This window comes from Sinohyriopsis cumingii, chromosome 13, assembly GCF_028554795.1.
Source record: "Sinohyriopsis cumingii isolate HCF-2022 chromosome 13, ASM2855479v2, whole genome shotgun sequence".
Classification (NCBI taxonomy): domain Eukaryota; kingdom Metazoa; phylum Mollusca; class Bivalvia; order Unionida; family Unionidae; genus Sinohyriopsis; species Sinohyriopsis cumingii.
This window is the reverse complement of record NC_142973.1, coordinates 35,526,640-35,538,599: the sequence shown is the minus strand read 5'-3', so window position 1 is coordinate 35,538,599 and position 11,960 is coordinate 35,526,640. Positions and strand designations below refer to the sequence as shown.

Below are 11,960 nucleotides of genomic sequence, written 5' to 3'. Positions count from 1 at the left end.
AACACATATTAACACACTTTTATTTAAAAGAGATGTGCGTAGTTTAAAATTGCTTCCGAGAGATTTGTTAGACTGACCTAAGTAAGTCATACAAATTAACAAAAGTAATCTGTTCACGTGTTTGGAACTAATTTGTTGTTCTTAACATACAGACGTGACCTCAGAGTCGATCAGCGTAGGGATAATATCCAAAATTGGATAGTAAATCGCCAGATCCTTGAGTTACTATTTGCATCGATGTTTTACTAGAAATCAATGGAAATGGCCGAGGGCATTCAGATTGTGGTTGTGGAATGTATGTAATTCTCGCAGTCACCTAATACACATGGTAAAGACCAGGTCATTTCGATCACTTATGCAGGTTAGAGTTGTCTCTAATGCATTTTATTCCATATTCAGAATTATTTCGATAAGAACGAAACCAGGTATGTCTTCCTTTTATGATTCTTGTTATTTTTCAATGTTACAAGTATCGAAGGACGTGCTCAAGTCGGATAAACAAGTTGTTACCTACCTCTAGTTTTCTTGTTTTTCTTTTTTTTTTTAATTCTGTTATTACTGTATGGATTTTGGAGATTAAAAGTGTCAATGTCTTTTAATTAATGACTAAAAGAGAAAGTAATTTTCTAAAACGTCAGTCTTTAACATTTACAATATGCAAGAACTCTACTTTCACTTTTGTTACACTTTAACTTAGTTATTTTTTAAAAAAAAAAACTGCTTCTTAATATTCTGATTAAACAGCCAAAACTTAAAAATATTGTCTGAAACAAGTTTGAATTCTTTAGAAGGTTTTTACAACTTGTGCATTTTCTTCTCTGAACGTTCGAACACTGTGCTGCTATTTTGTATATGTGTATATGCCATATCTTTGATACTTAATTGAAACAGGTTACGTGACCGGACCGTCAAAACCAAATTTGGGAGACAGACGTACAAGAACTTGGCTTGGACAGGGGATATATTCGAGCAGTAAGGTGGGCGAACTGACCAAGCCAAAGGGCCACGACTAGCCCTCCTTACTATTTTCAACTTTCAGATCAGACAAAACCTCGCAGGCGTCCATTTTTAAAAGGTTCATCCCAACTCCCGCCTGTTTAATGAATATGTATATATTTTGGCCATCCTTTCTAGTAACATAAGGCACCCCTACCCTCCGGCCGGGTTTATAGAGACGCTTCTCTGTTTAGTATTTTGTTTTCAAAAATATCTTTCAAGTAATACTGGTCGTAGACCAGAAGAGCTTATGGGATGGTATTTCGTCCATTTGCACAAGTTTGTTGTCTCAATTCCGCCTAAACTACTTGGAGGATTGGCATTAAATTTTACATTCACTTTCATCCGATAGTCCTAAAAACATATGGTGTTCAATATGGCCGTCAGTTTATATAAATAAAAACTTGCTATCACTGCTCCTCCTGAACGGAAAGTCATATTAATATTGGCTTTTCACAAGAAGGCATTGTATAGTATAATAAAGCCGCTATCTCGAAAATCCCGTCGTTGCAGCTCCTCCTGAATCGAAAGTCATATCAGTATAGAGTTTTCACTAAAAGACTTCTTATTACAAATAATTAGTGCTATAGAAAAAGATGTGAAGTGATGTCTAATATGGCCGCCAGAGCGGCCATCTCGAAAATCTTGTTATAGCCACTCCTGAACGGATGGTACTATCATTATGGTGTCCGAAAAGGGTGCCTTCTGATGTCCATTATGTCAGCAACAGCAGCCATCTTGGCAGTCTTGTTATCGCCTGTCTTCTTGACCAAGAGGTAATATTGCCATGGGGTTTTCACGGGAATACTTCGTATGCTGTCTGGTTGGACCTGGGTAAAATTGTGCTGCTTGCAGATAGTTCATTTCCCTATAATACAAGATGAAAATTTAAAAGGAATTTATAATATTAGAACTAAATTCAAAACTATCCTAAATGTTCAGTCACAAGTTCAAAGTATAGAATATTCTGAACGAATACAAAGTCTTCAATATGCTGATGTACCAGTGGTCTTGAATAAGTTGATATACCAACATTCTCGATGCATCACAATTGTATAATCCAGAATGTCTTTATTGAGTACTCAATAGCCTCAAAACAGTGTCCATGACCACTTTGAAAATAATACACATAAATGATTCCTCTTAAATTATATTTGAGCACAGCTAAAAATATTGCAAAGCCTGTATTTAAGTAAGAATGAATAATTTTGTTTATTAAACTTTATATAAATACCTAAGACACAAGAAAACGACCAGGATGTGGGTCAAAAATTATTATCCAGAATATTCTAAGTTTCGTTAATAAATCTAGGTCTTGAACTCAAGACCAGTTAACAACTAATTTATGACTTACAGACATGGATAAAGGTTTGCTATCTAAACATGTTATTTAAAAATGATCATTAGCTTAAAGTACAACCTACAATCATTGATGAAAGTTAAGAAGACAATAAATATATACATAACCCAATTACAAGTCAATATGCTACCATTAATCCTGACAAGTTGAAGTTGATAACTAGTAAAGGATTTTATCCCTATCAGTACATGAGTGGATGGGACAATTTTACTGAAACTCATTTGCCGCCGATGGAGGCATTTCATTCCTAATTGTCTCGCGTCGGTATATCTGCCAACGATTTTGAACACGCTGAGCCTGGTTCTCCTTCGGTTATCAAAAACTGTGAATATCGTGATCTTTATTTCAAAACGACGCGATTCTGCTTTCTGATGTCTTCGAGACGTTTCGTGATACAGCCAGTCATGTGTACAGTCTTGTTCCCATGTATTAGTTTTCTCCACCGGGAATGACATGGAATGTGCTGCTTTCAAAACCAAAGTTGGAACTACCAGCATTACCAGCATCAGTTTATTTTATTATTTATTCGTGGCGGTATATTAATATTTTCGTGCGCGCGAACAACTAAAACGTTGACGGATATAACCCTATTGTCCCAAACAATTACAGCATGCCTTTTCACAACAACAATCTTTATTGATGGACACGGATGGAGTCCATGTCTTTGTCTGGTGTAAGTGTTTGAATCCCGATAGCCTAAACATTCCAAAGTACGATGGTAACAGTGAAAAGGATACTTTTATAAAGTTGACCTGGACTAGCCAGACGAGCTTAACAACGGTCATTTTTTTTTAGCGGCTAGCAGTTGATAATCTATCAATGCTACGCGAGTGGTCGTCCTCGTATCAGTGTGAGATTATAAATGATATTGGACACAATTATATATACAAAGCTTGTACCGAACAGGAACACTAAAAACAACTTAAGTTGTTAATATATTTAATTTGCAATTTTATCTGAGGTTAGGTATTCGTGAGTCACGGATCCGTTGAGTGTTACAGTTTCGTAAATTCATATATGGCTCGGTACATTTGAATGAATACGTATTTGTGCACAAAGGTCACGAACGAGAGTTTACAAAACATTTCATTAAACTCGTGAACAATTCTGTGTTTGGCATTCGAATCCCGAATGATCATCGATGATTAATACAGTAAAAAACTTGTTGTTGAAGCTGACAAAGCTTATCTAGGTTGGCGCGTAAGTGCATGACCTATCGAAATTGCTAATATACGATTCATTATGACAATATCAAACCAAGGAAGGACAACAAGAACAACATCCAGTAGACGGGTACTGATTCACTTATGCATATTTCCACCAACGAAGTGTACGCAGACATGTTTTGAGGTATCGCTTGTAAATGAGTTTGACACAAGCGAGTATCCGAAAGAGCAGCCACTTTTTTTATAACGAACATAAAAAAGGTTGTTGGTAAGTTCAAAGATCAATGAGGGGGCAAGCCTATCGAGGAATAAGTGGGACAGCGCACCAGTAGTGGTTTGACTGCACAGCAGTAAGAACTTTAAAAAGGCGAAAGGTGTCTAACGGGTTATAGTGCAAAAGGATGTTCGAAACAACATGTATGTGGAATGTCTTCGCAAGCTACACGAATTCGCTCACACGTTGCACTAAAGTAAATTTGTTCCCTCTTTTCACTATTCGATGCCCATTTCCAGACAGAATCACTCCTGCAGCTCGTATCCCAAACTAAATATTTGCGGTAATTCCGTGTCGCTAGAATGACTACTCAACTAGGGCCACCGATCAACTAAAAATAGAGCTCCAAGTGCAAGTCACGTCTTGGTTCTCGCATCCATATGAGGCCTTTTTGGAAACTGACAAACTCATACAGGCCAACAATAACGAGTACCCTGTCGATATTCCATCTACAAAAGGCGAATGCAGGACACACAGCGTCTCGTAAACGAATACAAAATGAAAAGTTCTTCTAGTCTCTCCTTGGCCTTAAAGCAGACTCGGGGTCAAGGTCTTCGGTTGTAGCCTTGCCGTTGACGCGTCTATTGACCAAGTTTGAGCTACTCCCGATGACAAAGTCAGTCAGGCATTTCAGATGTGTCTTTATGCAGCCTTAGCGGAATCTCCGTTTTTTGAGCGGTTAAAAACTTGTCACTTCTCTCCGGGAGCATTTTGTTGCACCTTGTAAATATATATCCGGGAGATGTTAACAAGATATTTTATATTCACAGCTCTCGACAAACTATTAAGGAACGACCTGGTAGTGTCCGATCCTCCCAGCCTCTGCAAAATGATCATGCGAAAAACCCCATAACAACAGACCCATCAGTTCAGAACTTTTTTCCCCCCTCACTTAGTTAACCAGTTTTGTCCCTCGAACCAGTGCCATCACCTATCGCAGTGTTTGTATTACACAAACGACGACGCCATGTAACAGCAAAAAACACAAAATCTTAGCCGTGTGCTACATGAAACGCTAAAATGAGAATATAGCGATATGTATTACACAAGTTTGCACATAAGCTGACTTAGTTACACAGTAATTGTTTCGTAAGAACGAATGTAAGAGATTATTATTATAAGAGCTACGTTCATTCATCTGTCTTCGAGAAGAAAAATCATTCTCATACATTTCTCATTATTATTTAATGCAGACAAGACATAAATGAATTCAACTGTCTATTCAGTTTTCAAATGTCTAATTTGAAACAACCTATATTATATCTGAGAACATATCGTTATGAGATATCAATGTGACTTTCTAAAAACTTCGATTAATTCCGAAACGTTCAATGTATGAAGGAGATTCGTCACATGGCACATAGTACAAGAAAGAATAAAATATTACATTTCACATACTTCTACAGCTGAGGATTGCTTCCTTAAAGTGGACAGCTTCATGACAAGACTAGCTGTACTGTGACAGTACAAAGAGAACTAGCATTATAAGTACAATGAAACGTTGTCATATTCATAGCCTGAGAACTAGGAATAAATTAGCCTCTACTGCCAGCGCTTTGTGAGTGCTGAAGCTAGTAAACATATGTTATTATTCGAAAGTGCTAAGGCTAGCATCCGTATACCCCGGGCAACGCTGTACACAGCAACAAAACTTATCGACATATTTGTCCATATCTAATACAAAGGCATTATCCGTGTACTCAGTTCCATGACAAACTCTTGCCACACGTCTCGGTGCTTCCCATTTTGATCCATACGCAGGTATTTTTTTAAACCCCGAATGCATATTAATAGGTAGACCCACAATGTCAGCATATCGAGAAATGAAATTTTTTGATAAGTTAAATAATGTCTTTAAATTTGGGACCTAAAGTATATATATTCTAGAGACATGGGTCGGTAAGGGAAAATGGTCCGCGGCAGGGTGGGGGTGGTGTGGGGTAGGGAGGTCGTGGACCGCCATGTAATTTTCTTGAAAGTCTACCCAAAGATAAATATTGTTTAAACATAACAAGTTTCTTTGCTTTTGGTCGGGGACAACACGAGATGTTTAAAAATGGATCGCATCCTGCTTGATTTTGGCTGTCTTGAAAGTGGGAAACGGTAAAGGAACGCTCGGCATGACTCGATATCATGGCCACTTCACCCACCAAGCTGATATGTGGTCCATGTTACAAAAAGTGTTATTTTTTATTCTAATGGATTGAAATAAAGGTGTTTACAATTTTTGTTGTTGTTTTGCAATGGTGGGGGATAGTTGGAAATTAACAGTATGACACCTTAGTGAAATTTTATTTTTATTAATTCGGGGTCAGTGAAAAATTAACATTATGATCATGCCGTATTATTTTTGCAAGAGAATTTGACACCATACTGTCAGTTTGGTACTGATAGGGTCAAAGGGAAGGATATTATATTTAACATGCACGTACTGACTAACACATCATCTGATTGAACAGGAGTCATATAAATTGACCAACTCCCATATGTACTGACCAACACTCGCAGTTACCAATAACACTCATACCTACTCACCATTACATTTAAGTGTTTCTTAGCAGCACTCTTTTATACTTATCAACACCCACACCTACTCACCAGCGCATGGTCGAGAAGGTAAGGTAAAATAGGCAGTATATTAAATAAGAGTAAAACACAGAGTTGATTACATTGCGTTTACTTACAATTCCAATGTGGAGTATAAGGCAAGAAAATGATGACAGTGCTCACACATTCACAAAAGCATGTTGCCATACTTGTATATTATCACACGAGACAGAAAAATGAGAAGACAGAGGTCCTTTTGCAAATAAACTATCACAAATCCTCCTGGATGGATAGTCATATCAACATAGAGTTGATTACTAAATAACTTAATATGATATCAATTTGGTCCTGATTGCGCCATTTAGACATTGAGTATGCCTGCCGCAGTTTCTATCTTGACAATTTTGTTATCACTATTTCTTCAAATAATATCTTGTTGCTTGTTGCCAGTCAGACTTATAATATGTCCGTCACAATGACCATATTGAGAATCTTGTTATCACAAAATTCTTCTAGATGGCTGCTCATGTCTAAATTTTGCTTTTATCAAAAGACTTCCTATGATTTCTAGTTGGTACTAAACAGAAATCTTATACCGAATATGGCCACAGTGGCATCCATCTTGAAAATCTTGTTTATTATTACTCCTCTAACTCAGAAAGCCATAAGAACACGAGGTTTGCATCAGAAGATTTATTAGAATGCTTTCTTGGCCCTAAATGGAAATCGTGCCTTGCTGACATTCAGTATGCCCACCACAGCAGTTAATTTGAAAATCTGTTGATTTCCGAATAAGTTCAAAAGTGGTTTTAACACCTAGAAATTGAAAGGAAGAAATGTTTCTATCTTGAATTCTTTCTTGGAAATTCTTTTCATTCGGTAGAGCCTGAGTCCCTTCGAGGGGCTCTTGTTTTGTGAATGCTGCTAATATTGCAGTTTTTTAAATATATTTAAGTGAAACTTATCAAATATTATAGTCGTAATGATAAGAAATAAAGGTTAGCAAATCATTGTATTCACACTACTTTCATTTAATATAGATTGTTCCATTTAATAGATATTTATCTGTCATTGCGTAAAACTTTGGTGATGGAGGCGTGGTGTCTATTTACGTGAGCAGATTGCTTTATATTGATCTATTTGATGGATTGCCATGAAATGGGGTAAATAGTAATGGTTATCAGCTGACAATGCACATATTTTGAACAACATGTTCCCACACTTTTTAAAAGAGTTATTGCCCTTTTCACCCGAAGGACATAAACTACTCTCATATGAGCCATGAAACTTGGGAAATGTTGTTAGCATCACCTGACGACGCTGCATATCCACAAATCGGTGTGCGTATGAGATGTTTCTTAGAGATATTACCATTTATGTCCTGCAATCTGAGGTAGTATGTGATATAATCGTTTGCACAGAAATAGTCATACGGGTTTCGGTTGATAGCCATGAAACTTTGTACATGTTATAGTCATTATTTGAAGATGCACATATCGACAAATCATTATGCTGTCGCAATTTGTTTTAGTGTTATAGTACTTTCAGGCTTGGTTTAACCCATTAAGCAAACTAGGAAGGTTCGCCTAGGGCGCAAAATACACTTGCACCGGCCCGGTGTACTTTATTTTCCGCAGTTGAATGTAGTTTATGTAACTTTTCATTTAGCGTTTTTTTTTGTTCACTGTGAAACTCGGTGTACACTATGGTCATCATTAAACGATGCACGTTTTGACAACTCTTTTCTCCCGTGAATTCTGTAAGAGTTATTGCCATTTTTGAAAATAACAACTATATGCGTTGTATAACAGAATGCAGCTAATCTTGCATTTCATTGACTCGGTTAAGCTTATGTTTGTGACAGTTGGTCAGTTAGTCATCATCAGAGGCTGGGATATATTTATCTGAGCAAATTGCTCATAATTTCTGCAGTTGACTAGGACAGTTCAATCTAGGTTATTCCGGAATCCATATTGCTGCGAAATTGTTCCGCGCAGGAATACAGTGATACTCTTTACGCATCTTTTTGCGTAGCATAAACCAAATGAAAAATTTCGTAAAATGTCTTTGTACATTTGATAAGAATTACCTACTTTGTTTTACAACTGATACATTGTTACCTGGATTAATTTATCCCTTTAGTCTTTACTTTGGAATTTGTCAAAGACCTATGTAATTTAAGAGGATAATTATAATCAAAAGTAAAAGTTTAAAACAAATATAGAACTTCTATTTTAGCAGCAGAGGGGCTGTACAGACCGAAACTTTTTGCACAATAAACCCCTCCAGGAAACTATTCCTCGATAGAGGGCTTATTTCGACGAAATAAACCCTTCTATTCAGAATACAGGACAAAAAAAAATGTCCCCCGAAAACTCGAAGAGTTTCCAGGGACAAACTCGTTGAGTTTGCACTGACAACTTGGGTTACTTCAATAAATCTGAAACAGTTTCCGTGGCGGGGTCGTTATTGAAAAATCCATGGGTCGGGTCCATCCCCTCTGCTGCTCTGGGAAATGAGTTTCCAAGGAAAAACATTTTTATGTTAGCGGAATTAAATCATTGACAAATAAATAATGGCAAATATTGGAGAAGCACATACGACTAGATTAGCTCGAGAACGTCTCGAAGCAATTCAGAAATTTCTTCCTGTCCGTGATAGTGTCAGACAAAAATTACAACTAAGACAGCAAGCACGGGAAGGCTTTGCAGAGACTACGGAGGAATTATTTAAACCCGTGACCAAAGCTACTGAAAAATCCGCAGCTGTTACCAAAGAGGCTTTAATAGAGCAAAGGAAAATTTTACAGGATATTTCAGCTGGACTTAAACCCCCGCCTCCACCCGATGAAGTTGTTGTGTCAGTACCTGCTGGTAAGCGAGTAACAGGGAGAATTACTGACCCCGCCAAAAGATTTACGCCGGATTATATTGAACTTCTTAAAAATGTACCAGAAGAGAAATTACCTGAGACAATACTGTTAGGATTGATTAGAAGAGATGTGTCTTTAAACCCAGAACACGGTTCTATGACAGATGATAATTTTATCAAATATTCGTATCGTATACGTGAAAATAAAAAACAAATCAGCAGGGACGATACAAAATACGATAGACTTGTAGATGCTATACGTAAACTTGAAATTCCACCATCGCAACCTCAAGAAGAAAAATCACCGTTGCAACACACAGAACGACAACAATATCCTTCACGGCGAAGAGCAATAGATCCTGACCTAACTCCGTTAAGTGAATACGAGGCTGCATCTGAAGGAAGTCCGCGGGGCCAAAAATTCAAACAAACTAGGTCGCCGATAATTAGCTTAACAACATCTTCTGAAAGTTTGCCTCAAGACATTTTATCCCCAAGAATTGTACCATCAACAGGGGAGGGTTTAGGATCCGGTTTTATTGCCTGCCCTAATAATATCATCGATGATGTATCACGGTTGGAAGTTCTCATCGGAGGAAGACGTGCCGGAAACAATTCTCCGGAAATTATAAATGAAGCCGCAGATATCTGTCAGAGACTATTTCAGCGTGGCATCATGGATATCAGCATCTACCGGGGGCTCATTGATGAACTCGCAGACGGTTACCACAGCGACTAATAATTAAATTTGCTAGCAAATTCAGTTAGATAAACAATAATTAAATAAAATGATACTACACGATTCTTTTCGCAGACCAAGAAGTGTCAGAGTAGTAAACTCACTATTACCAGTATACGAGGTTGTTTACGGAGATGGAGTCGGTGATGTTGTTAGGGATTTAGTCACAAGAATCGCTCCGAAAGCTGGACCGTTAGCAAAACAATTCGCGATGAAAGCCGCTGATGTTGTCAAGGATAAAGCCATTGGCACTGTTGGTAGTCTTGCCGGGAAAGCATTTCAATCAATCAAGGATCGACTAGCACAGCTGATACGAAAAAAAAACCCAGTCGAGAGGTTGGTGCCAGTAAAACTACCATCCACTGAAGCTATGCCGGCAAATGTTAGTAGCGTAGTAAATAAGGCCGTAAATCAGAAATTAGCTGAGATCGCAACAGCAGGAATTACCTCCAAAGCGTTGCAAGATAGTGTAACTGCTAATTTGATAGCTGGTAGTGGTTTCCGGTGACGATAACATTTTAATTAGATCATCACAAATAATAATAATGTTTGCACGAAAATCCAATGACGCGTTTGATATGTCCAAACCAGTACTTAAAGATGATTCTGTACGTGATTTTCAATATTATTCTTATGAAGCACGTGATCCTAACCAACGCGGAAGAATTGAACTACAGGTCCAGGATACAAGTAGATACTTCTTGCCCGCTGAGGCCTTCATCGAAGTTGAAGGTAGGCTTTTAAAGAATGATAACACTAACTACGGAATCGGCGACCGAGTTGGATTTGTTAACAACGGCATCATGGCGTTATTTAAATCCGCTATTTACATGATAGATGGAAAAGAAATTGAAACAATTCATGATAACGTCGACGTTGCCACAACAATTCTCGGGTTGGCGAGATACTCGGATGATTACACCAGATCAGCCGGACCATCAATGATGTTTGCAAAGGATATAACCGACAGCCCCGAGAACAGGAATGTAACAATGAATAATGCCGGTGACGCAGTTGCATCGATGAACGAAAATTTTAATTTGGGTTTTGCAACACGTAGATCGATGTTAAGTGGAGATGAAGAGTTCTCAGGTGTGATTCCATTGTCTCACATCTTTGGATTCTGCAGAGATGTCCACAAGGTCATATTCGGTGCCAAACACACAGTTGTACTTGTGCGAAAACCTGATGATAATGACGCTATCTGGCGAGATGCTGCTGTTGCCCCTGGTCAGGTAATACTAACTAAACTGTGGTTGTGGATGCCAGTGTTGTCTCCGTCAATCACCGAAGAACAACGACTGTTGTCTTTCATGGACACGGGCGGTAAATCACTGCTATCCTGGAAAACAACAACCACAGACGTTATTCAGGGTGATAATGGTGGGTTGTTTACATGGCATATATCATCGCAACAAGGAGTATCAGCACCACGACATATTTTCATTGCATTTCAATACCGTGCTAGAACAGATAGCCAGGAAAGAAATCCAATGGTATTTGATACACTTGATACACTTGGAGTTTCTGAAGTTTCGTTGAGAATAAATGGGCATCAGGAGCCATCTGAGGATATATTAATAGATTTCGAACATCATCGTGTCGCACGCGCGTATCATCGTCTGATGTCATTTATGGGGCGCGACCTTAATGTAGACACTGGCCTGCAAATATCACAGCGAGACTTTATGAGTTTATATCCGATTTATTACTTTTCGCTGGAACATCTTGATCTGGTTAAACAATCTGTTGTCGACCTACATTTCCGAGCTCGTGTAGGTGTTCCTGCTGGTGGTTACAGAGCGATTGCTGTCATACTCTCCGATAAAGCAATGCTGCTTGAAGGTGTTGGCGGACGAATGAGGGTCATCGACGCTCCAATCGAGAATATGTAACGCAATTAAAATCAAACTTAGGATATAATGTCATACAGTCATGTTAATGTCACCTTGACTTCCGGTCAAACGAAGAAATTGCAATCAAAGAACGCAAGCACGTGCGGGACAT

At 38.2% G+C, this 11,960-nt stretch overlaps 1 protein-coding gene across 2 annotated transcripts in view; it reads left to right on the top strand.

Moving 5' to 3' along the window:
- The first annotated feature begins 262 nt into the window (after positions 1 to 262).
- The window catches only part of LOC149785198 (uncharacterized), a 96,802-nt gene continuing 85,104 nt past the window's right edge, over positions 263 to 11,960 (top strand). Inside the window, exon 1 of one of the 2 annotated variants that reach the window (XM_089979000.1) lies at positions 263 to 361. In XM_089979000.1, the coding sequence (XP_089835126.1) occupies positions 326 to 361 (36 nt within the window). In that variant the 5' untranslated portion in view covers positions 263 to 325. Of the gene's footprint in view, positions 426 to 11,960 lie in introns of both variants that reach the window. The other variant, XM_089979002.1, reaches the window with a different exon arrangement.